We start from the raw sequence: 22960 nt of genomic DNA on the forward strand, positions 1-22960 counted from the left end.
AAAAAAAATTATCAAATGTTAATTGTTTTAGATTTTTTGCACTTAGTTTTTAACCTAAAATTTATCTATTGTATTGGTTATCTTGATAAAACAAGATGGCAGAAGCTCATGCCGCTGTTGCGTTTTCATTTTCTGTAACACAAGAAGGTCTCAATGTCCAAGTAAGTGGCTCCATTAATATTAATTAAAACTGCACACATAATTATTGTTGCAATGTTAATTAAAACAACAGGAAAATACGATTAATTTACCTAGTATGTTAATGCTTTGTCTATATTGGTTTTTGTCTTCATTTAGTCCTATGAATTAAATTTTGCATGCTTATATAATGTACATGTTATTTTGTCAAGTGCTGTGCAGCGAAATCAATTAAATTTTTCTGTCCAGATTTCCCATGAGGCGATGCAGGCTGTCTATTTTTCTGGTGTAAGATCATGGCGGAAAAGGTTGACCAGGTTCAGAGTAAGTATTGATGTTTTTACTGTTAAACTATTAATATGGTTACTTGTAGGCAGTCAAGTGGAGAATAAATTAACAAGGCCTGTTGCATTAACTAATATATAGTAATTGCAATTTGTACTAAATAGCATGAATATAAGTATGCCATGAGGTTTAAGCTCTTTTGTAAGGCAATTCATTATATTAATTAGACCTACTATAGTAACAGGTTATAACCAGTCAAATTCAAGGTTTAAATAATTTGGTTGCAAAATACAACAGGCCTAAAAAATTTAAAGATAAAACTGGTTTTAACATAAACAATTAAAAAAGTGAAAGACATACAATGTATTTTAATTTTAGTTAATTACATTCTGATTGATTATTCCACTTAAACAGAACCGTGTACTGAGCGGAGTATTTCCCGTCAAATACACAAGCCTTGTTGGGCTCACAGCTATCGTCCTGTTGGCTTCGTTTCTTAGCTACGACATTACTTGGGGTTTTAATGAAAAAGTTCATGGATGGTTGTTCTCTTCGTGAGTAAAATGATTCCATATATTATATAAATATTGTATAATCCAAAATTGGGTTTCCAATAGCCATAGCCCATAGGCAATACACTTGTAGCATTCTTGAAGACATTGTGTATTTAATTTTAAACTGTAGATGTGATTAGGGATGCACATTGCAGAATTTCGAATCTATGATATTCGAATCCTTTTGTATTCGAATCTAATTAAGGGATTCGGTATTCTGTTTAATGACGTCATCACACGTCATCTCAAACACTATATTAACAATTTTTGAAATTTAATAATTAAAAAAAAATATTTTTGTGTTTGTGGGACTTTCGAGAGTAAACGTTTTACAACGTCTTTTCATAGCCTGCTATACGTTTCATGACGCAAAAACTACCCAATAGTACAATTTTTGATAATTTTACAGCTCATGATCCAACAAGGCTGCTATGAAAGAGTCAATAAACTGACTTATGTGGGTAAAATTATTTTTTCCTATAAATACAAAAAGATTCGAAATTCTAGATTCGGAATTCTAGATTCGAAATAAAGTATTCTAGGATATCCTAGAATACCTAATTATTCTGTAATGTGCATCCCTAGATGTGATATTACCATAGGCTAAGGTTTTTTACACCCTTATTTCAAAAGGAAGTGTGCCTGCACTTTTATCATTACACCTATGGCTATTAAGTCTTCTACTAATTGATATTGCCTAATGGGAAAAGGCTGTTTAACCCTGGCCATAATTGTTGTGGTTTGTGGTTATCATTTATCCTCTTATTTCGTAGAAAAGAACCCATTACTGAATAGGAATAATAGAACACACATAATACCACCATGTAAAGGAGATTTAAAAACAAAATAATAATAACAACTTATTTGTCTCTTAGATCACGGCAGCAAAGATTTAGATATTTTTTAAACGAAAAGACAAGATATAACAACAAAACAACAGTTGTTAAAACGCTGTTACAGTTAAAAAATATTTACATTTAGTTGGAAGAAATTAAGCGTTGTCGCTACACTTACAATCATAAATTAACCAAGATAGTAATTTATTTGGCATAATAGAACTCATGCTCTTATTTGCAGGAAGTCATTCATTACATGGAACACATCATACTTGGTTTCCAGCACATTACTTTGGCTACTTGCTGTTCTCGTAATCCGTTATCTGCTAAAATTACTTCTATGTTATCAAGGTTGGATGTTTGAACCTCGTGGAAAAATGTCGCTCAAGACCAAACTATGGGCTGTGAGTTATCTTCAGCTGTTATGTTATTTTACGCAAAATGTGATGTTTTTCTTTGTTTGTTTGATTACAAAAACAAATATAATAAAGGTTGAAGGACTAGGGATAAAATATTACAAAGAATTGGTCAAAAATAGCTGTTAAAAGAGATTTATTTATGAGAAAAGTTATGAAAAAAATGTTTTAAGATTTATTAGTTAAGAACACTTTGTCCAAGTTATAAGAAATACTCTATTTTCTTAATGTTCTTTACATTTTACATCAACAAGCTACAAAAAAATATGAAAAATTAAAACAAGGCCTCAGCTTTTTTGGTTTATTTTTAAATTTGTGTTAAAATTTTTGTTTAAATTTTCAAGGTATGTACAAAAATACTTGGAGGAACAAACCCAAAACTGTACAGCTACCAAGCGTCACTACCACGCATGCCTGTGCCCGCATTGAAGGATACTGTGCGCCGATATTTATCCAGTGTTAGACCCTTGCTTAATGATGAAGACTACGAAGGAATGAAAACGCTATCCGAGGAATTTCTTTCCACCATTGCAACAAAACTGCAGAGATACCTAGTATTTAAATCTTGGTGGGCCTCCAATTATGTTTCAGACTGGTAAGTTTGTGGTTATCGTAACGACATATTACATGCCTCAGTCATGCTGTAAGCAATGATTGAATGTCATGAGTCTAGACTCTAGACCATTATGCTCATTTCGTATGATTGGAAATTTTCATTCCAACAAATTGTGCCTGCCACAGAGGTATTAGAAATATATAATTGCTAAAAATCAATATTTCTCCTCACGTCACAAATCAATAGAATTTGTCATTGCATAATTTCCACCTTCAAACGCATTGCTTAGTTTTATAGGTCTAAAAAATTCATGTCAAGTCATAGCTAAAATTTGTAGAACTAGTCGAATGTGCATTAAGTGATAAAATGCCCTAGTTTTTATGTTTGCTCTACATCGCTGTTGCCTCTTAATGTTTATCTTCTCAATGCTCAAACATTCAATACATACATTACTATCATTGGTGCCAAAATTTATAAGTTAAACTGTACTTACAATTTTTTGAACACCTTTTCTAAATACCTGTAAGGCTGTAACTACATTTGCATTGAAATTCGCTTTTCATAAGAAAAAAATCGATTTTATCCCAAATAACAGTGTATTTTTTAATCTTTCAGTGTTACTACAATAAAAAAATAGCTATTAGAATAACGTTTTTTGAATAGCGCACAAAACTTGTTAAAATGCAGTTACACTCATAATCGCCAAACATTAAAAACCTCATTGATTACTTATTAGTCCAAATTTGAATTCAAATTCTCTCATTCCACTCTTCAAATAGGTGGGAGCAGTATGTATATCTTGCTGGGCGTGGTCCAATTATGGTCAATTCAAATTACTATGGAATGGACCTTCTGTACCATAACCCAACTCCTGTACAAGCATCTCGCGCTGCCAATATAGTTCATGCTATGTTTGCATTCCGTTCAACACTGGATAAAGAACTCATTAAACCAGTAAGACTTTTGTTGTCAGACTTTCTAAGACTTTTTTGTGCCCCATTAATATATTGTTACATTTTTGCTCTTTTGTTGTGTGTTTTAAAATTAAACAATATATATATATTACTTTAGTTGTCAGACCTTCCAAGACTTTTGTTGCCCTATTAATATATTATTACATTTTTGCTCTTTTATGCTGCGTTATAAAATTTAACAATAAATTTTACTTTAGTTGTCAGACTTACTTGGACTTTTGATGACCCATTAATTTAATATATATTCCGTTTTTGCTCTTTTGGGGTCTGTTATACAGTTTAACAAAAAAATTTAATTCAATTACCTTTTATGCACATTTCACCTATAGTTTTTTATTAAAACTAAAAATACTAAATATCCTAATAAATAAAACATGATTAAACTTCACTTTACAATTCATCTCAATTTAAAATCATTAATTTCAGATTAAAGTGAACGGAGTGGTCCCATTATGCAGTGCTCAATATGAAAGAGTGTTTAACTCCTGTAGAACTCCTGGTGTTGAAGCAGGTATGTTGAACCACACAACTATATTTCTTAAAACTATGTTATGGCCAAGGTATATATAGCAGTATTAATGTAACATGTAATGTGTATAGGGCGGCATTAATGCAATACATGTTGGTATACTAGTATTAATATAACCTGTTTGGTATTTATGGCGGTATTAATGCAATATATTGTGGTATAATGGTATTAATACAACATGTAATGTAATATATGGCGATTTTAATGTAATATTGGTGGTGTTAATTCAATTACTTTGAAATGTATGCAATCATGTTTTGGCTGTTAGCATATCTGTCTATTCAGTAATGGCTTGTTGACAATCTTTAATTAAGTCATCAGATTAATCTAGTAGAGGTAACATAGTTGTTGACGGCCTAATTATTAGGTGTTACATCATATAAATGGCACAAATATATGAATCACAGTTGCTCTACTATATAATATATTATATATCATAGATGTTAATTCCATTCATATGGTTTGGTCATTTATATTTCCAATGGCATTTCCCTACCACAGTTTAATTACATCTGTTCCGTTTTTCTCTCTAGTCACATGTTGTCCCATTTCTTTTTTGTAAATACTTGTCACGCGCATACATTACGTAATTGTATTATGTCATATTATAATGTGCATTTCCTGTGTTAAAGTCTAAAGTCCAATCTTTTCTTTATTTGCTGTGTATCTGCCCTACCAGGTCAAATATTAACTTTAAAAATAACTTTTCCATGCTCACTACTCCCACTGTGTGTCAAGAGCAAAGCTATGTCTTTACACAGCCTATTAAATTACTATGTACCTAGTGCTGGAATCAGTTATATAATCCATGTTTTTTTCCTAGGTTAATCATTACATTGGTTCATTACCCATTAAACAAAGTAACAAACTGTTCATATAACTGCTCTGTTAAACATAAACTTGAGGTTGACCGTGACCTATATTCACCTTAACTTAAACTATATGTTTACTTCTGCACTGTATGTACTGCCATAAGCTAATAGTTAAACTATTTCACTGGGTCAATGGTTAAACTAATCAACTGGGGTAATGGGCCAATCACGCCCCTTAATCCTAGGACCCATGGCGTGCCACACTGCGGACCTCACCCACATAGAATAGAATTTTAAACGACTTTATTTATAGCATAACACTGTTTATAAAAAATATTGGCATTTTAATGCATAAAAGCTTACACTATAGTATAAAGTATATATAACCCCTATTTTATATTAGTGTTACCTCTATTTTAAGTCCAGCCTAGAATCATCGCCAATGTTTTGAATTGATTACTCAATTTCTTTCTAGTTTTGTTGTAGCCTTCAAAACAGGATCATTTTTTTACAGACCGTATTTGCCACTGGTCTGATTGTCGTCACATTGCTGTATACCATCAAGGTCGTTGGTTTAAGATGACCTGTTACAAGAACGGGGTTCTTCTTGAGCCAAGTGAGATGGAAATCCAGATTGAATCAATCTTGAACGACACGTCCCCCCCTTGTGAGGGAGAGGAACACTTGGCAGCATTGACTGCTGGAGAGAGAATACCATGGGCCAAGGTATGATGGTGTATGAAGGGGTGTATTTAGGGGGGGGGCTAAGTGGGTCTAGGTCTTTCTTTTATATGTGAAAGTTGTGAAACATAAGGCATGAAACAACAATGCTTTATTGCGCTGCATATTTGCCCAATATCTATTTTATAGCTACCAACATTCAATTCCTTGAAGTTTTAAGCATTTCTACTCTTATTTTTTTACAAGAAATTTATAAAATTTAAAGAAAATACAAAAAAAATAAAAATATTTTTTGATTAATCTATCTGTGTTCTAGAGTTTCTGAATTATTTAGAATTAGCCAATCAGATTTATTTATCCCAGACACGCCCCCAACCGCATAATGCGGCATCATGAATGCATCTAGTTATATTATGTATCGAGTACATCATTGTTACGTAATTTCTACCATATCCTGTTACACGCATTAGGTGTCATGAAAGACTCAACATCAATGGAAAATTACAGATACCTTGTGCTAATATTTAACCAGGAGTTATATAAGGAATAGGGCTTAACTAAGTAAAAGAAGAATCAATATTTTTAACTAATTGTAAACCAAGGCATTTCTAAATAGAAACACACACTACATTGTCAAATATAGAATGTGATTCAGTGTTATTAATCTAATTTTCAATTCAAAATGGTATTGATTTTGTTTTTATTTTTTACTATATGGGTGTTTTTTTGGACCTAGGATTTAGGCTAGATTTGACCAATTTCCAATTACGACTACCCTAACAGGCTAACACCCGTTTTTTATTGTTTAGCCTGAACACTTTGACTTTTAACATATAACTAGACACTTTTACTTTTATAAAACTATAAGTGGCAAACTAAGGCAGGGATAACTAGATATCTATTGTCGTGAAAAATGTCTATCTCATTGGTTGTAAAGTTTGAACCTGAAAAAAACTCTTAACTTTTGGTTGTAATGTTTATACCTGAAAGAAACTCTTAACTTTTGGTTGTAATGTTTACAGATTAATGCAGTGTGGAAAATTACAGTTTTTTCTCTATGTATATAAATGTCATTTTGTACTATTGCAGTGCTCTTCAACCGGTGTGCACGGTGCACCCTAGGGTGCATCAAAATATGCCAGGGGTGCACCAGTACAAAAGGGTATACAAGGGTGCATCACAAACTACAACAATTTTTAGCAATAATACTCAGTTTTGAACATTTTTAACAAATTTAGCCACTTTTCTACAGTTTTTTTTTATATGAATTATATATCTTGCATCACTGGGAATTGCGAAACATCATTAGTTGTTTGTTTAAACATATAGGAGTGCATGAGTTTGTCGCAACAACTTTAGGGGTTCACCAACCCAAAAAAGGTTGAAGAGCACTGTACTATTGTACAAAGTGGGCCCTGTAAAATTATTACATATCAATATGAACAGATTTAAAAGTTTTTATGCTATCTCACTTTCCAGGCACGCAACACATACTTTGTCGACGGCGTTAACAAGAAATCTCTTCATGCGATTGAAAAAGCTGCGTTTATTCTCGTCCTCGATGATGAGGAACACGTGGTAAGCGATGAAGACTCAGCTTCGTTGTCAAAATATGGTCGATCGCTCTTACATGGAAAATGTTATAACAGGTAATCCGTTTAATTATTTTCACTAAGTCAGTAAATCATTTATTTAAAGTAGCATTTCAAAAACTAGGGTAAATTTACCCCTGAGAGTAATTTCTCATATTTAGAGGGTAAATGAGCTACCAATCAAAATTTAAATCAGTTGACGGGACAGAAAAATATGAGCCATGAGCGTCATGTTACATATTAGGGGTAAATCTGATAAGCATCTTTGTAAAAAGGGTACAGCATACAAAAAAGTTTAACAACCACTAATTTAAAGTAACTGGTTTTACTATAAGTAATTAAAACCTTATTAAAAATATTTTGAATTTGAACCATTAAAGAGAAAAGAAAAAAGATTTCCGTAATTATGTGTCATACGTTTTCTACCAACGTGTAATATTTACTAAGACATTTTCTCCCGTTTAGTTCTTGTAAAATGTGTTTTACAAACTAGGGCAGTTGAAAAGTTCAATGTTCTTCAATAATTAACATGTCTGAAGGTTAAGCCCTTAACCCTCTATTTAATATTTAACTTAAGTTAGTAAATTGACAAACTTTGTTGAAAGTCACATGAGGAAAATAAGTGTTATATTAACTGCAGTGTTTTGTGGGCTTTTATTTTCGGCACCGTAGCACAGTTGGTTAGCGCGCCTGTCTCTGACCCAGAGATAATGGGTTCAAGGCTTGTCATTGCTACCATTGTGGGCGTATTTGTCCTTGGGCAAGAAACTTAACAGCAATTGCTCCAATCCAGTGGTCACTAATGGGCTGGCCTAATTATCAGCCACGCATAAAAAATATTCACCCACAAAGTAACATGTTTTTTACTCGTGTTATAACAAGTGTCGTTTTCCGGCCAAGCGAGGATAAAGCAACTTACATTCAATCATTCATTCATTCATTTGCTGCACATTTTACAACAATACCAATTGTTTAATTATAAAGATCAGAAACAGATGTTCAAAGGATTGGTCTTATTTCAGGAAATTTTAGACAATATGTTTGACAGGTCAAACAGAAATCACCATATGTCTGATCGAATGCAAATTTAGCACAACACCACACCAGTATTTTGTTCATTTAATTACTGTGTTATATTCTGACGATGTCTGTCTGCATGGCAGAATAAAAGTGCCATAAAATACACATTTTCCAGCTATTTTCCATAATTTGTATTCAAATTATTGCATATACTTTATATAAACGAAGTTTTTTTTTAGGACCTGAGATTTAGGCCAGATTTGGCCCATTACCTTAACACCCAGAGTCCCCACCAGGACCCCACGCCAATTACATTCTTTATTTACGCGAATAGTGTGACCAGTGTTACTTTTTCCAGACTCCTTATGTCCCTAAGAGTCATAGACTAAGCCACACAACACAAGCCCAAACAAAATTTAAGCCATGCAATAAAAAAACTGCCGCTCATGGAATTGTTTTTACAGGTGGTTTGACAAAACCTTCAACTGCATCGTCTTCAAGAACGGAAGATGGGGAATCAATGCTGAACATTCATGGGCAGATGCTCCAATCATGAGTTATGTGGTGGAGGAAGCACTTGGCTTTGAATATCAATCCCTTGGTTATACTCAGGATGGTAGAGTAAAAGGCAGGCCTACTGTACAACCCATCACGCCTCATAGATTACAGTGGCAACTTACACCAGAGGTAATGAGGCATGCCATATTTGAGATAATTTTAAAGAGAATTTGAAGTGGTTTGATCCTATTCGTATGTTTGTTTTCATAATCAAGGAATTGGTAATGAAATAATTTGGTTCTATCTAAGTGTTGAGTGAGAAAATAATGTTTTTTATATAAAAGTTACGACAAAAATTAACTTTGCAAAGCTTGCAAGTCACTAGTGTGCACAAAATGTGTTGCACAAAATCTGTAAAATATTGCTTTTGTTCATTTTTATTTATTCTAATATGTATATATATATATATATTAATAACTGCAAGATACAATTTTCAAGTTATGACAAAGAAAGTAATCTAGCCATAATTGTCAATACTTTAGATAGAATTTTAAAGACATTATCGGAACATTTTTGGCTGTCATTTCCTTGCATTTAAATATCATTTTTTCTCTTAGTGTCAAGAAGTGATTGAAACCAGTCTTTCTGTTGCGAATAACCTCGCAGATGATGTTCACCTTAATGTGTCGGCATTCAAACACTTCGGAAAAGGACTCGTGAAGAAGTTTAAGATGTCTCCAGATGCTTTCATACAAGCTGCACTACAAATCGCTCACCTCAGAGTAAGAATTGGCAGTTTATTTAAGATAGCATTTTCTAAAACATTTTTTCAAATTTTTAAAATGAACGTTTTTTTATTTTCTTAGTAAGTCTTATTTTTTCTAAAAAAGTTTTCAAATTTGTTTTGTTACCATTTTTAGTTTCCAAGAAATTTCTAAATTGAAGAAGAAATCTAAAAAATATTAGAAAGTGGATTCCGCAGCCCCGCTTTTTTCTATTACTTCTCCTTAAAGTAGTTTTTTTACCAGTACCCTGTTTTAATGACTGTTTTTTGCTATTTTTTTTTTTGCTAGGTCCTTTCTCTACTTTGATAAATTAGATGTTGGCTACTGTATTAAATTAGTTGAAATAAAAGTAACATACATGGTAACTCATAAGCTGGCACGAGGTGTTATAACAGAACACACATGTTATAACGACCGTTGTTTTTCCGGCCACGCGGGGAAAAATTAAATTACATTTAAATAAAGATTGCGTTTATGTTATTATGTAGACCCATATTGGTGATTTAAAAATTTGCATTTTCAGGACAAAGGTCGTTTCTCGTTAACATACGAAGCCTCAATGACAAGATTGTTCAGAGAAGGTAGGACAGAGACCGTAAGATCATGCACGAGTGAAATGTGTGCGTTCGCTAAATCTATGGAGGATGACAGCTTCACTGTAAGTTGTACAAATTATGGAGTATTATTTTGTTTTTTTAGTTTTTATGTGTGAGGCCTTTGTCAAGGACTTGGGATTTAGGCCAAATTTGTCCCATTATCCCAAAAAGCCAATAAAAAAGTTAATTAAGTAAGTTATGATATATCATCAAAATGTTTTTTTATTGATAATAAATGCTTTTTTTCTTGGTTATTATTTTGACATATGCAAAAATAAGCAATAATATATTTTGTAATGACACTTGTTGTTTTATATGCGACACTTTTTGAATCATATTATTCCTGCTTATGCTTTATGCACAAATTTCCAAAACTAGTACTCAAAAAAGCACATCATTTGAATACATCAAGCGGTAAAAAATTACACAAAAATAATCACAATAGGTCTTACAAACACAACTTATCTATTCTGTATGGGTGAGGTCCTACAGCAAGGCACAGTTGGGACCTTGGATTCAACCCAGAGTTTTACCTATTATGTACCTAAAGTACTTGTTCACTACCAAATTAAAAATAATATATACAGCCAAGTGGGGTAATAAAAAACAATGGGGTACTTGGGGTAAGAAAGGACAACCCCCTAGCCTGCTAAAAAATCCTTTTTATTACAAACAGCTTTTGTGGGTAAAAAGAACACTATTTGGCTTATTTTATTTTGTTAATATTTTCTTTAATTTTTTTATTTTCCTTTAATTTTTGCTCATTTTTTCTTAATTTTTTTTCACTTTTCTCCCATAGAACAAGGACCGATATGCTTTGCTTAAGAAGGCCGTTGACCGTCACATTAATGGTTACAAGGAAGCAATGACGGGACAAGGCATTGACCGTCACATATTTTGTCTTTATGTGGTGTCAAAATATCTCAAGTTGGAATCTCCATTCTTGCAGAAGGTAATGTATAATACTGGAATATGTCCTGTAATATAATACTGTAATGTATTTTGTATTGGTACAATATACTAGTTAGTGGTTTATGGATAAAACACCAGTTCATAAATATAATGTATTTATAATACTATAATAGTTTAATATAGTAGGGTGGGGGAAGATGGGACACCTTTAGCACATAATATCCAAATATCCTAATCGGGTTTTAAACAATTACCAACGGTCTATGGGAGTTGTGAGGATACAGTTTTATAATTTTTTTAAATGTTCTTTGTTTACTACTAAATGGGACAAGAAAATAGGTTGAAAAGGTGTCCCATCTTTCCCCACTCTACCATATAATAGTGTAATGTATTTTATATATGGTACAATATATGAGTCAGTGGTTTATAAATAAAACACTAGTTTATAATCATATTTACAAGTTTGGAACTGTTTTAAGGTCTATTGATTAATTTTATGATCAAAATAGCATTGGATAAATAAATTAAACAAGAAATGTTTTACTTTTGCATAAAATCTCATTCCCAACATTTGCTCCCATCTATATTCTAATCCTATTTATCTTCTGTTTAAATGTGCAATAATTATTAATTAGGGTTTGTTTATATTAAATTAGTTTGCATGTTCTTAAATTCTTTTGCTACCAGGCATATAATTAAGTCTGATGGATCTTAACGTTTTTTTAATTGAAAATATTACATATTCTGTATAAAAAAAATTTAGAATTTACCAATACAAGTTAATATAGGTATTTTATGGCAAAGTTGTGTGGCATTGGCGCATTAGACATGCCTACCCTGCCCCCCAATGTTTGGCGCCTATTTAAGCTTGAACTAACTTGAGACAGGTATTAAGTGAGGTTTGGAGACTTTCCACCTCTCAGACCCCAGTTGACCAGGTTGGGAGGTCAGTCTTAAGAAATAATAAAGAAATGACCCCAACGGGGGGTGGTTTTGGTCCGGTGAGTCCGTAGTCACAACCGGGGGGTTTAAACTCACTGGAGCATGAAACACGGCATTGTGATGTCACAAGTGTGGATTCTTGACATCCACGTGCAATCATAGCCGAGCTTTTAATTTAGTGTGCTGTGCATGACTAATTGAATTTCTTCTCCTTTCTCTATCATTGATCTATCCCTGCGGCACGGCACCAGGTTCTCCAAGAGCCGTGGCGCCTGTCAACCTCTCAAACACCGCACCAGCAAGCCATGAACGTGGACCTTAACAAACACCCCAACTTTCTCTCCGGAGGGGGAGGGTTTGGCCCGGTACGTGAACGCATGATTTTAAACGGCATGAAGCAGTGATGCGCACGACAATCGTTGCATTGCACTCGTGCATAATGTCAAGCCTGTCTCTCATAATTTGGTCAACACTAATATAACTTCATTAAAATTAAGATTAAAAAAATATGTGTTGGGGTAAGATGGTACATTCATTTTCTTTTTTGTTCCCATTTGGTAGTTAACAAAAATTATTTACAGAATTTTATAACTGTATCCTCAAAACTCTAAACGAATGTTTTAAATTGTTAAAAACACGATTAGAAAATATGGGATATTATGTGCTAATCATCTTACCCCAATGTACTAAATGTTGTAAACTCTTTTAAAACTTTGTATTTTCAACCATACAATAAAAAAATATCATTTATTCCCAATATAAAACCCAGGTATACTTGCTTAACTATACTGGGTGACAGCTGAACTTAGAATGAATGATGCTGCTATCCACAGTATACACACACGCATGATTTAATTTAGTGTGAACAATTGGCTATATATTTCTTCTGCTGCTATTGCTGTCAAGCATAGTTTATTATATGAATTATTAAATTTTTTTGTATAAAATAATCCAAGGATAAAAACACAAAATTACAATTTTTTACCAATTTTTTTTGTATGAAAAAATCCTGGAAAAAACACAAAATTACAATTTTTACCATTTTTTTTGTATGAAATTATCCAGGATAAAAACACAAAATTAACATTTTTGTATCAATTTTTTTAAATGAAAAAATCCAGGAAAAAACACAAAACGTTTTTGTACCATTTTTTGTATGAAATTATTCAAGTAAAAACACAAAATTAACATTTTTGTACCAATTTTTTTGTATAAAATTATCGAAGATAAAAACACAAAATTAACATTTTTGTACCTTTTTTTTGTATTTACACCCCAATACTTTAACAGTATATGTCACATGGCAGGAAACAAATGCTACTATAAAGTCCAAAATTTTCATACGTAGGAACCAATTTATTTGCCATTTTTTATTTGAGGATCTATTCTAAAATATTGGGCAAATATTTGTTCTCTTTATAAAAATTGTCCCTGTTTTAACTTTTAAGACAAGTTGTTTATGCTAAAATTTGTATACACATTAGAACTATAACACCATTAAAATTTAGGTTAATACCATAACATAGTAAAAATTTAAGTTTACCATTAAAAAAAATAAAAATTAATCACAAAACACAGAATCTAAAAAAACACGATCAACATATATTTGATATTTCTCCACTCTTTCTATTCTTTCTTAAGTTTCATTTAACTAACAAGAAACAAAAGTGTGAATGCTTATTTTTTTCGCAAATCACAAAATAATATTTTTATTTCACATTCACTGCTTTAAAATTCCTGCGTTTAAAATCATGCATGTCCAGCGTGTGTTTTATTTATCCAAGATTGTTTTTTTGTAGCACTTTTTCTCCTGTTTTCTTGTTGCATTCCACACCCTTTTATGATATAGTAGGATGGGGTAAAATAGTCCATGTTTTTATTCTCATATAAATCTATTATCCCATTTTGTAGTGATCAAGAAATATCTACAGAATTATATAAGTATCCTAACCACTCTAAAAGGCCATTGTTAAATGCTAAAAACACAATTAAATTTTGTGCTAACGGTATCCATCTTACCCCACTGTACTATATTTCAACTTTGTAACTGGAGTTTATATATATATTCCAACTAACATACCAAATAATACAGGTTGCCGATGATGGTTATGGTGTCTCTTACATCATCTGCCATGAGAATCTTATCATGTTTCATGTTTCAAGCAAATATTCTTCATCAGAAACGGTAAGTTTGGTTATTTTTATTCAAACAACCCAGTGGTCACTAACAAGCTGTCCAATTATCAGCCATACATAAATTAAATTTTAAAATGCCCAAAAAAATGTTCACTTATAAAGTAACATAGATGGTAGCCCGTAAGCTGGCTTGAGTGGTATGGAACAAAACACCTGTGTCTTTTTCCGGCCATGCCAGCATAAAGAAAGTTACATTCATGGTGATAATACACTCTATACCCAATTTTTTATACCACATTCTAGCAATATTTTGTATATTTTACATTGGTCTTTAGAAAAACGACACATTAAACCCCACACTCCACACCAATAGGATAAATTACAACTACTGTCGTTGGTATTAAACCTTGTGATTTAATTTCTGTGTGTGAAACCAAACACCTTTGTTATAACAACTGTTGTTGCCATGCTACACAAGGATAATAAGTGACATTCATTCATTCATTACAATCCATTCCGGCGCCGTGGCATAGTGGTTAGCGCGCCTGCCTGTAACCCAGGGGTAATGGGTTCAAGGCTCGTCGCTGCTAACATTGTGGGCGTATGTGTTCTTGGGCAAGACACTTAACGGCAATTACTCCAACCCAGTGGTCACTAATGGGTTGCCCAAATTATCAGCCATACATAAAAAGAATAAAAAATCACAAAACAAATATAACACACAAAGTAACATACATGGTCACTCGTAAGCTGGCACGAGGTGTTAAACCCGTGTAATGACGACTGTCGTTTTCCGGCCGATTAAGTAAGTTACATTCATTCATTCAGGACTCTGACCGATTTGCTGGCAATATTGAGAAAGCTATGCTTGATCTACGGAACCTGTGTGAGAGCATGTAAAGAGACGGACAGCTAAATCAACTTTCGTGTGTTAGGATTGTTTTGGCTTTTAATATGTTATGCTTGTACTTTGTAAACGCATACGGCCGTATTTATACACACTGCAAAAAAATCAATGCAAAAATGACCCCTTCGCCAGCGCACAGGGTTTTACTTTATTTATTATTGTGTCTGAGTGCTGTGGACATTGCGACTCCTGAACTTTTGTGTGTGAAAGACTTGCCTCCCGTCGCTGGGATTTGTACCATCAACCCTGTACTCTAAACCGCGATTCTCCTAAATACGCGGCGACCCTACGACGGGATGTTTATATTTTTGAGAATATTGTATTCTAGTGATATTGCTTGTCGTAGCGTGGAAATTCTAAAAATAAATCAAACCTTGCCGAATCTTAGCGCTTATGACGTCACGGTGCCCTCTCTTACGTCGTCCAACGTCACAGGCGACGTGACAAGTTTAAATCTCTTCGTGTTCTATTCCGCGTATGGGTCACGAATCGATTACGATTGTCATTGATAAGTTTTCGAATTAGAAAAATCGATCCGACGGAAGCGTGTGCCTTCCAGATGCTACCGTTTGTTTAACGCGGGACAAATCGTCTTAAAACCCCGCAAGACGCTCGCTAATCATTCACACGAAGACACTGATTTTACAAGATGGCCGATACCCGAAGAGGTCAACTTCATCATGTTACTTCACTGGATGATGTGATTTCTGACACCAGAGCTAAAACAGAGGTAAGGTGCACTTGTAAACCACGTGTGGTGTGGGTTGGGTTTTTCACTTATATAGTAGGATGGGGGTAGATGGGACACCTTTTTATTCTATTTTCTCGTACATTTTGGTAGTAAACAAAGAACATTCAAAGAATTATAAAACTTTGTCCTCGCGACTTTCATAGACCGTTGTTAATTGTTTAAAACGCGACCAGGATATTTATATATTTTGTGCTAGGTGTCCCATCTCCCCCCACCCCACTATAGTAGTTTGGAGAAAAATAGGACACCTTTTTATTTTCTCGTTAAAATTAGTAGTAAATAAAGAACGTTCAAAGACTTATAAAACCGCAACCTTACGACTCCCATAGACTGTTGTTAATTGCTTAAAACACGATCAAGATATTGTGTGCTACAGGTGTCCCATTCTATTATATAATAACATGTCAAAAAAAGTACAAATGTGTTCCACCCTATTCGTAATACTATGTATAGCGATTTTTTCGTAATCAAATGTTAACGTGTACAATTTGTAACGTATAGGAATTCAAACCGAATTTTACGACTTTGTATAGATTTATATAGCCTAGCGCTATAAAATTTATTTACGCTCATAAAATGTAGTTACTGTCGGCTATATTTTTTCCAGCAAATATATTCGGTGTATATTGTACACAGTTTAATGCGACATGGTTTGTTTACCGTCAGATACCGTTCAATTTTATGCTTTATCGTTTAAAAAAAAACGAACATCAGTCTGCCCCCATTGAACATAATACGTGACATTTCGAGTACTATGGATTACGAAAATATGTGGGAATACGTTTTCTCTGCCTGTGTTTACATAGCAGTGATGTACCAGAGCGATTTGCTCCGTAATGATCTTTTTAAATTGATTCTTTTGATCGATCTTTCAACAGAAATATTCCTCCCTTCGAACATCGATTCGTTTTCACCTTGAATACAACACCACTCCTCTGTCAATGATATTTGCTTTATTCGAGGTAAACATTTTACCAATTCACCCTTAACCTTAACTCTTTTGATTAATTATTTTACAAACATTTCCGTAAACGATCTTTCCGGCGCTGTGGTTACAGCGCTTACCTATATACCAGAGGTTGCCAATGAATGAGCATAACTTGGTTCATCCTCGCGTGGCCGGAAAACGACAGTTGCTATAACACTGATGTTCTGTTTTCTATACCTTGTGTCCGATTACGAGTTAAAACGGTTCGAAACTCGTCCCAGCCAACACTTTGAGCATATGTGCCTTTATTTAATAAAACAGAACACTGGTGATATACTGACTGTCGCTATACCGCCACTCGAAGATAAGTAACTTGCATTCATTCATTTCGTTTTTTTACTAGGACGAAGGCGTTCCTGTTTTAGAAGTGGACAAATCATCAGAAACCCACCAGGTTACAATAAACGTAGAACTCGAAAAGTTGGAAACGATTCTCACGAAGTTGAAGTTGTTTCCCGGGATCAGTCAAATTACAAAAGGTAAAATTTTAAGGTGGAAACTTTATATTCTGTAAACTTTTAGGTGCCAAAGCCGAGGTAATTTCGTAAACTTATACCATAGTAAACTCACTTCAGCATACTATGTTTATACCGTGCACTTTAATGTTACAACACGGGTGTTCTGTTCCATACATATTCTTCATACCTGCTTTTCTGTTAGGATGCAATATTAAAGTCCTAATTTATCTTGCACAGAGAACACGAAAGAAAATGGTATCTGGTTCCCTAAATGTCTGGCTGACCTTGATAGATGCGCAAAGAATGTCTTGATGTATGGAGCTGAACTTGATGCAGATCACCCGGTTAGTATAAAGTATAGTGGGAGAAGATGGGACATCTTTTCTTTCATAGTAAACAAAGAACATTCAAAGAATTCTAAAACCCTATTCTCACGACTCCCATAAACTGTTTTTAATTGTTTAAAATACGATCATATTTGGATATTATGTGCTAAAGGTGTCCCTTCTTTAAACTTAAGGCGCAAACTTACCGATTTTGAATGATTGTCGGTAAATACACCAAGTGCAGCTAAATATGAAAAAATAAGGAATCGCAGCTAATGGTATAAAGTACTGTTGGATATGATATAGGACAGCTTCATTACATTGTATCCAAATATCCTAATCGTGTTTCAAACAATTCACAACGGTCTATGGGAGTCTTAAAAATGTGGTTTATATTTCTTTAAATGCTGTACAAAATGTGTAGAGAAAATAGAACGAAAAGACGGCACGTTTTCCACACCCTACTATATATACCAAACATATCTATTTTGCGACAATTGCTAACAACATCAGCCTCCTATTAAAAAATAATTTGAAAACTAACTGATTAGGAAAACCGGATCGGTATATACCAGCTAAGGAAGAGTAAAAATTGATTTCATATTACAGGGTTTTAAGGACGAGGTATATCGTAAAAGACGTGATTACTTCACAAAGTTAGCTATGGACTTTCGACAGTAAGTAATGAGAACTAAATTGCTTACAAAGTTAAAAATTTGATATCTCATCTCGGATTAATTGAGATATTTTTTCAGTGGAGATAAAATACCAAGGGTCGAATACACGAAGATCGAAATAGAGACTTGGTAAGTTACTTTAACTTATTTAAGGATAAGGTTAAATTATAATATAAACAGTCTAAGAGGGTAATATATTAGGGTGGGGAAATATTAGACACCTTTTCGTTCTATTTTTCCTTCCTATAGAACATTCAAAGAGTTGTAAAATCATATCCTTTTGACGACTACCATAGACCGCTGTTAATTATTTTGAAACAAGATTAGGATATTTGAATATTATGTGTTAAAAGTGTCCTTTTCACCCCACAAATGTCCCATTTCACCCCACTTTTGCCCGCTAAAGATGTCCTATTTCACCCCACACTACAACATAATACGTTGAAGAGTTTTATACTTTTACCGTATCATTTTTGCAGGGGAAAGGTTTACAAAGAACTTATGGAACTTCACCCAACTCGCGCATGCGCACAACATTTAAAGAATCTACCATTACTATCGGAGTTCTGCAAATGTTCGGAAGACAACGTACCACAGGTATATATAGTCGCATACTGTCTATCGTTATACATTTATTCTGTTTGTATTCTCACAAAACATCTGGCTAGGTACATATTGTATCACCCTCGGTGTAAGGGTATCACATGGCTTGCAACGTTACGGAACATCACCCATATAGAATAGAACTCTCGTTAAAATTCACTCTTGTAAGTGTTGAGTTATAAAACGTCGATTTGTAAACTCCGCACCTGTAGCTTACTTGGGTTCGAGGCTCGACGCTGCCACCCATCTGTCTCTTTTTTGCCCCGCCACACCAGTACAATAAGTTAGTTCCAGTAATACAATTTTAGTATCATACTCAACTGTTAACTTTCAAAAACGTGTGTGTTTTTTTTCACCCATAATAATATTGTAAGGTAGGGGATTATAGGACACTTTTTCCATTCTATATTCGTTCCAATTGGTATAGTTAACAAAAAACATTCAAAATTGTAAAACCGTATTCTCAAAACTTCTACAGACCGTTGTCTTCCCCCACTCTAATATACTTTCATTTCAGCTTGAAGATATTTCCGCCTTCCTACAAAGTAGAACAGGATTTCGTATTCGTCCAGCCGCTGGATTTCTTAGCCCTCGAGACTTTTTAGCTGGGTTGGCCTTTCGTGTGTTTAACTGCACTCAATATATCAGGTGACTGGCCTTTCATGACGTCATAATTTACTTAGTTGTCACGTGGTTGTGACTCCATTTTAGCGGCATTACGCCATTATTTATTTAGGATTTACCAAGCTCGGCTATGGAAATATCCCCTTCTTTATTGTATATTAATTAGGTTGAACTATTGGATGCGGCTAAACTTTTTCTTTTCTTTTTTATATTTACATTTGGTTGCAAACAAAAAACATTTATAGTAGGTTGGGGAAGATGGAACACCTTTTTATTCCATTTTCTTGTTTTATTTGGTAGTAAACATAGATCGTTGTTAATTTTTTCAGGATATTATGCGGTAAGGTGCCTCGCCTTCTCCCATTTTACTATATATATATAACCGTATCCTTACGACACTAAAAGAGTGTTGTTAAACACGATTAGAAAATGTAAAGTTATTAAGTACAAATGGTATTCATCTTACTCTACAATTCTATATACGAATCCAAAAAATATATAGTAGGGTGGGGGAAGATGGGACACCTTTGGATTCAGTTTTCTCATCCCATGTGGTAGTAAACAAAGAACATTCAAAGAATTATAAAACTGTATTCCCACGGCTCCCATGGACCGTTGTTAACTGTTTAAAACACGATCAGGATATTTGTTTATTTTATGTTAAAGGTGTCCCATCTGTCCCCACCCTACTGTACTTTAATTGATATGTCATGTATTTTAGACACCACAGCGATCCATACTACACCCCAGAACCTGACATATGTCACGAAATACTTGGCCATGTACCGTTATTAGCTGATCCAGAGTTTGCTCAGTTCAGTCAAGAGATTGGACTTGCTTCGCTGGGAGTTTCAGACCAAGATATTTCAAAACTTGCAGGGGTAAGTTGGATTTGTTTTTGTAAGTTAATATAGATATAAGCACTATTAAATTGGTTACATTTTCTTGATAAGTGAACCACATATATTAGAACGGGGAAAGACGGGACACCTTTTCCTTCTATCTTCCTGTACCATTTGGTAGTAAACAAAGAACATTAAAAGAATTATGAAGCCGCATCCCCACGACTCCCATAGACCGTTGTTAATTCTTTAAAACACGATCAAGATATTTGGATATTATATGCTAAAAGTGTCCCATCTTCCCCACCCTACTAATGGTGGGTTGGAGTAAGCTGGACCATGTTTTTTATCGTTTATATATCGTCCTCAGAATCATATAACCGTATCCTCACAACTCTGAAAACGCGATGGTAGTTGTTAAAACAAGATTGGGAAATGGGTTATATTATATGGTCCTGTGGGAGAAGATGAGACAACTTTAGCACATAATATCCAAAAATCCTGACCGTGTTTTAAACAATTAACAACAGTATTTTTATGTGAGCCGTGGGAAACTGTTTCATAATTCTTTAAGTGTTCTTTGTATACTATAACAAATTGGACAAAAAATAGAATGTTTAGGTGTCCCATCTTCCCCCATTTTACTATATGCTGTTTACTTATCAAGAAAATATTTCCAACTTAATAAGGGAAATATATTAACAAACGCCATTCATCTTACCTATAGGAGATCTAAACCATTATTTTTACAGTGCTACTTATACACGGTTGAGTTTGGCCTTTGCAAAGAACAGGATGGTATAAAAGCTTATGGAGCTGGTTTGCTTTCATCTATATCTGAACTCAAGGTAAATTGTTAAACTTACAAACATCGATACGAGGTGCGTATGCAACTTAAGGTGTTGCGTACAATATACGTTCAAGTAGTATACCTTGTAAGCAGGCACGCGGTGTATGAATGAAAACCCCTGTATTATAGTATAGTGGGGGAAGATGGGACACCTTTGGACTCAGTTTTCTCATCCCATGTGGTAGTAAACAAAGAACGTTTAAAGAATTACGAAACCGTGTCCTCACGACTTCCACAGACCGGTGTTAATTCTTTAAACACGATCAGGCTGTTTGGATATCATGTATTAAAGGTGTCCCATCTTCCTTCACCCTACTATACAGCTGCTGCATGCCCGCCACGATAGTACAAATAAGTTCTAAAAATATCTGTTATCATTGTCGTACAACAAAAACCAACTATATTCTATATGAGTATGGACACTAACGCGTTTTTGCCTTTAAAATAAAAAAAAAACGATTCCAATTTCGTTTGGCTAACGTACAGCGTGACGCGCTGTGGGCTCTAGGATTTAGGCCAGAGTTGGCCATAGCGAAACTTTTAGTATTAAATCAAGAAAATACTTCATATGAATATTATTTATCCAGCACGCACTCAGTTCACCAGAGAAAGTTCGCGCATTTGATGCAGTTACAGCAAGTTGCCAAGAGTCGCATGTAACAGCATTCCAACCTGTCTACTTTCTCTCACCGAGTTTTTCGCAAGCAAAACATGAAATGAGGTGAATGAATGAATGTAGCACCTAAAATAGCCCATATTTTTCAATCGTGTTTTTAACAACTTACAACAATCTTTGACAGTTGTGAAGATACAGTTGTATATAATTCTGTAAATATTCCTAATTTATTAACAAAAAAATTAGGACAATATAAAAAATAAAAACATGGACCACCTTACTCCAACTTACCATTAGAAGGGTGGGGGAAGACGCGACTCCTTTAGCACATGATATCCTAATATCTTGATCGTGTTTTAAACAATTAACAACGGTCTATGGGAGTCGTGAGGATACGGTTTAATAACTCTTTAAATGTTCTTTGTTCACTACCAAATGGGTCGAAAAAATAGAGGGAGGTGTTCTATTTTCCCCCACCCTACTATAGCTTATTTAGAAAAACACAATTAGGAAATATGGGATATTATGCGCTTGCCGCTAGCGGTATTTATTCTACCCCACAGTACTACACTGTCCAACAAAATTATGTTATTTTCTAAAATTATGTACGCGAAAACATGATTGTACTAAATTTTGATAATTTTAGTATTTTCTGAAAGACTTTTAAAGGTAAATACTTTGCAGGGCGTTTGCTGCTACCTTGGAACGACCTTTTGTTTTATCTTTTGACGAAGAGACGAGTTCTGTTAAAGTTTTTGACAAGCTCAGTTCCATCCAATCAGCGGTCAGTAAAATGTCACATGACTTGGTTGTAATTTCCAAAGCACTTGGTGAAATGGAGAAACGAAAGATTGAAGTTTGCTGAGGTTGAAAATGGCTTTGGGACTTTTACTTTGTCGAGAGAACTAATTCGTTAAGATATGCTGTATGCTAACTGTCCGTCGTTTACCTTTATATCTCGCTAATATACGTGCGCATGTAAATAAACGGTGCTTTTGCTACAAAAATGTCCGCCTATTAAATGTCTGTTTTATATAGGAGTAAAATGATAAGGGT

At 34.1% G+C, this 22960-nt stretch overlaps 2 protein-coding genes across 4 annotated transcripts; both read left to right on the forward strand.

Annotated features, from left to right (window-relative positions):
* Positions 1-15551, forward strand: LOC149725033 (carnitine O-palmitoyltransferase 1, liver isoform-like). 3 transcript variants are annotated; one of them, XM_089893038.1, is made up of 16 exons: positions 1-161; positions 388-462; positions 838-977; positions 2055-2217; positions 2574-2824; positions 3565-3739; positions 4186-4270; positions 5615-5826; positions 7261-7430; positions 8858-9080; positions 9509-9673; positions 10200-10334; positions 11072-11224; positions 12072-12185; positions 14219-14311; positions 15091-15551. In XM_089893038.1, the coding sequence occupies exons 1-16, from the start codon at positions 96-98 to the stop codon at positions 15160-15162; spliced, it is 2292 nt and encodes a 763-aa protein (XP_089749164.1). In that variant the 5' UTR covers positions 1-95; the 3' UTR covers positions 15163-15551. The 3 variants fall into 3 exon arrangements, with proteins under 3 accessions (XP_089749164.1, XP_089749163.1, XP_089749165.1); XM_089893037.1 differs by lacking the exon at positions 12072-12185 and adding an exon at positions 12378-12491; XM_089893039.1 differs by lacking the exon at positions 12072-12185.
* A 148-nt stretch (positions 15552-15699) lies between these two features.
* Positions 15700-22911, forward strand: LOC149725034 (tryptophan 5-hydroxylase 1-like). The gene is made up of 12 exons (XM_089893053.1): positions 15700-15899; positions 16799-16882; positions 17252-17387; positions 17604-17710; positions 18302-18369; positions 18448-18498; positions 18849-18966; positions 19490-19620; positions 20318-20477; positions 21191-21286; positions 21876-22009; positions 22589-22911. The coding sequence occupies exons 1-12, from the start codon at positions 15819-15821 to the stop codon at positions 22767-22769; spliced, it is 1347 nt and encodes a 448-aa protein (XP_089749179.1). The 5' UTR covers positions 15700-15818; the 3' UTR covers positions 22770-22911.
* The last annotated feature ends 49 nt before the right edge of the window (positions 22912-22960 follow it).

The sequence above is a fragment of the Ciona robusta genome, chromosome 14 (genome assembly GCF_009617815.1).
Source record: "Ciona robusta chromosome 14, ASM961781v2".
NCBI classification, from domain to species: domain Eukaryota; kingdom Metazoa; phylum Chordata; class Ascidiacea; order Phlebobranchia; family Cionidae; genus Ciona; species Ciona robusta.